We start from the raw sequence: 2141 nt of genomic DNA on the forward strand, positions 1-2141 counted from the left end.
TGAGGTCCAAATTTTCTTTATTCGGCTGTAATATTCTTTAGTGACACGTGTTTTATTACAGGTGTCATTGTAAGATATATTTTCATCCACCCCTAGATACCTGTAACATTCTTCATCATGCATGCATGCATGTATGTATGTATGTATGTATGTATGTATGTATGTATGTATGTATGTATGTATGTTTGTGCATGTTTTTGCATCTCAATAGATGTATAAAAAAACAGTGTGAAATGCAAAATCAACAGTAAAAAAACATTCAACATATATAGTTTATATTATTATTATTATTATTATTATATATTTATTTATTTATTTTTAATGCTTTCCTGCCAGTTGTTTATTGCACCAGTAGGTGCATTTCTACTTAGTTGCACATAATTATCGAGTGTTGTTTTTTAATAATGAGTAAGTTGGGTGGTGTGGGGAGTTGTTTATGCTACATGGAAATGTACTGCATTCTTTCACTCTTGTGTTTGGTGAAATATCAAATTTTTTTCTCTAAAACTTATTTTCACAGAGACTCAAATAACTGAAGGAGGATAACATGACTAGGATGCAAGTGAGAATTTAAATTATAGAATATATGATGTGTGTATATGTGTGTGTGTGTATGTGTGTGTATGTGTGTGTGTGTGTGTGTGTGTGTGTGTGTGTGTGTGCAGGGGGGTATTTGTGAAAGTGAAGAATGGAAATCAAAGAATTATTAATGTGTTGTGGCTATTACTCTATGAATATCTTGCTCTCTTTAGAATTACATGGATTATTAAGTAGTAGCCTTTAGACCATGGAAATAACTGTAATTAGAGCTGGGAACCTCTCCTTAGATAGATTCTATCATCCATCAGGTTCAAAGTTCCTTCATTTCTTTGACATCACTTCCAATTTAATTCGATTTGCAATCGCCTGCCTCATTGCTATTGCTTCATTCTTCACAGTATTTGACTCTTGTGAGACTTTATCTGGCTTCTGGGTCAGCAGAGAGCGGGCAATTCGAGCAGATTTTGGCCGTTGCGGCTGATCTTTCTCTGCTTTCATCAGTTGCTTTTGCCGTTCATTCTTCTTCATTTCAATTAGTTTGTCTCTTTGTTGACGTAGAAATTCTTGTCTTTTTTTCAAATTTTCTGGATTCAATTTAGTTGTAAAAGCCTGAAACAAAAGTAATTTGATTCAATTAAATTCATTCAGTCAACTGTATCATTAATGGATTACAAATAATTAAAGCAAGATTTAATGATGTCACCACTAAGACACTGTCATACATGTGAAACAAGAGACATAATGAACATTTTAGTGTTTAAAGTTGAAATAAATATTGATTGCAAATTTTGTTAGAAGGCCAGCAATTTTGGGGGAGGGCATAAGTCGATTACATCAACCCCAGTCTTTCACTGATACGTATTTTATCGACCCCAAAAAGATGAAAGGTAAATTCAACCTCAGGGGTATTTGAACTCAGAAGATACAGAGAGACAACATACCACTAAGCATTTTGCCTGATGTGCTAACAATTCTGCCAGCTCACAACCTTGAAAAAAAGTTGAAATAGATATTGGAAAATGTAATAACAATCTTTTGGGATTGATAAAAATAAGCACTAGTTGAGGACTGGGGCCCATGTAATCGACTTGCCCCCTCCACTCATGTCAAAATTTGAAACCAATATTACAACCAGACTTTAATCCTATCTTTAAGAATTCCTAGTGAAGGCAATAACAAACCACCTCAGTTCAGCTTTCCTAATACTCAGCAAACTGTGTGTGTAAAACGGAGATGTATTCTTTCAAGTGAAAATTGATTTATTTATTAATCAAAATAACATGAAAACCCAGAGTCATTGATCTTAATCCCCTGTTCTATCTACTTTTCTAAAAGCACAATACAAGCCTGAGTGGGTCATGCTGAGTTAGATAAGTGTTGATATATACATATCACATCTATGAATTTGTATTGCTTAAAGGAAACTATTGTTTACCCTGTTTAGTCATTTTTATACAACTAAATTATGAAAACAACATATTCAAGACATTCATGTAATAACATGGATTTTATCGAACTTTATATTTTTAGAAGTTCACTGTGTACCAAGATACTCCTTACAGTGCAGCAATGTATCACAGTGTACCCCAGTGTACCACTGC

General features: G+C 33.6%; 1 protein-coding gene across 3 annotated transcripts in view; it reads right to left on the minus strand.

Annotated features, from left to right (window-relative positions):
• Positions 1–276: 276 nt before the first annotated feature.
• LOC106880237 (cilia- and flagella-associated protein 36) overlaps positions 277–2141 on the minus strand; it is a 29018-nt gene continuing 27153 nt past the window's right edge. For all 3 annotated transcript variants that reach the window (XM_014930100.3, XM_014930099.3, XM_089359845.1), the window contains exon 8: positions 277–1149. In XM_014930100.3, coding sequence (XP_014785586.1) covers positions 862–1149 — 288 coding nt within the window. In that variant the 3' untranslated portion in view covers positions 277–861. The remainder of the gene's footprint in view (positions 1150–2141) is intronic.

The sequence above is a fragment of the Octopus bimaculoides genome, chromosome 11, assembly GCF_046866305.1.
Source record: "Octopus bimaculoides isolate indiv1 chromosome 11, ASM4686630v1, whole genome shotgun sequence".
Lineage (NCBI taxonomy): Eukaryota > Metazoa > Mollusca > Cephalopoda > Octopoda > Octopodidae > Octopus > Octopus bimaculoides.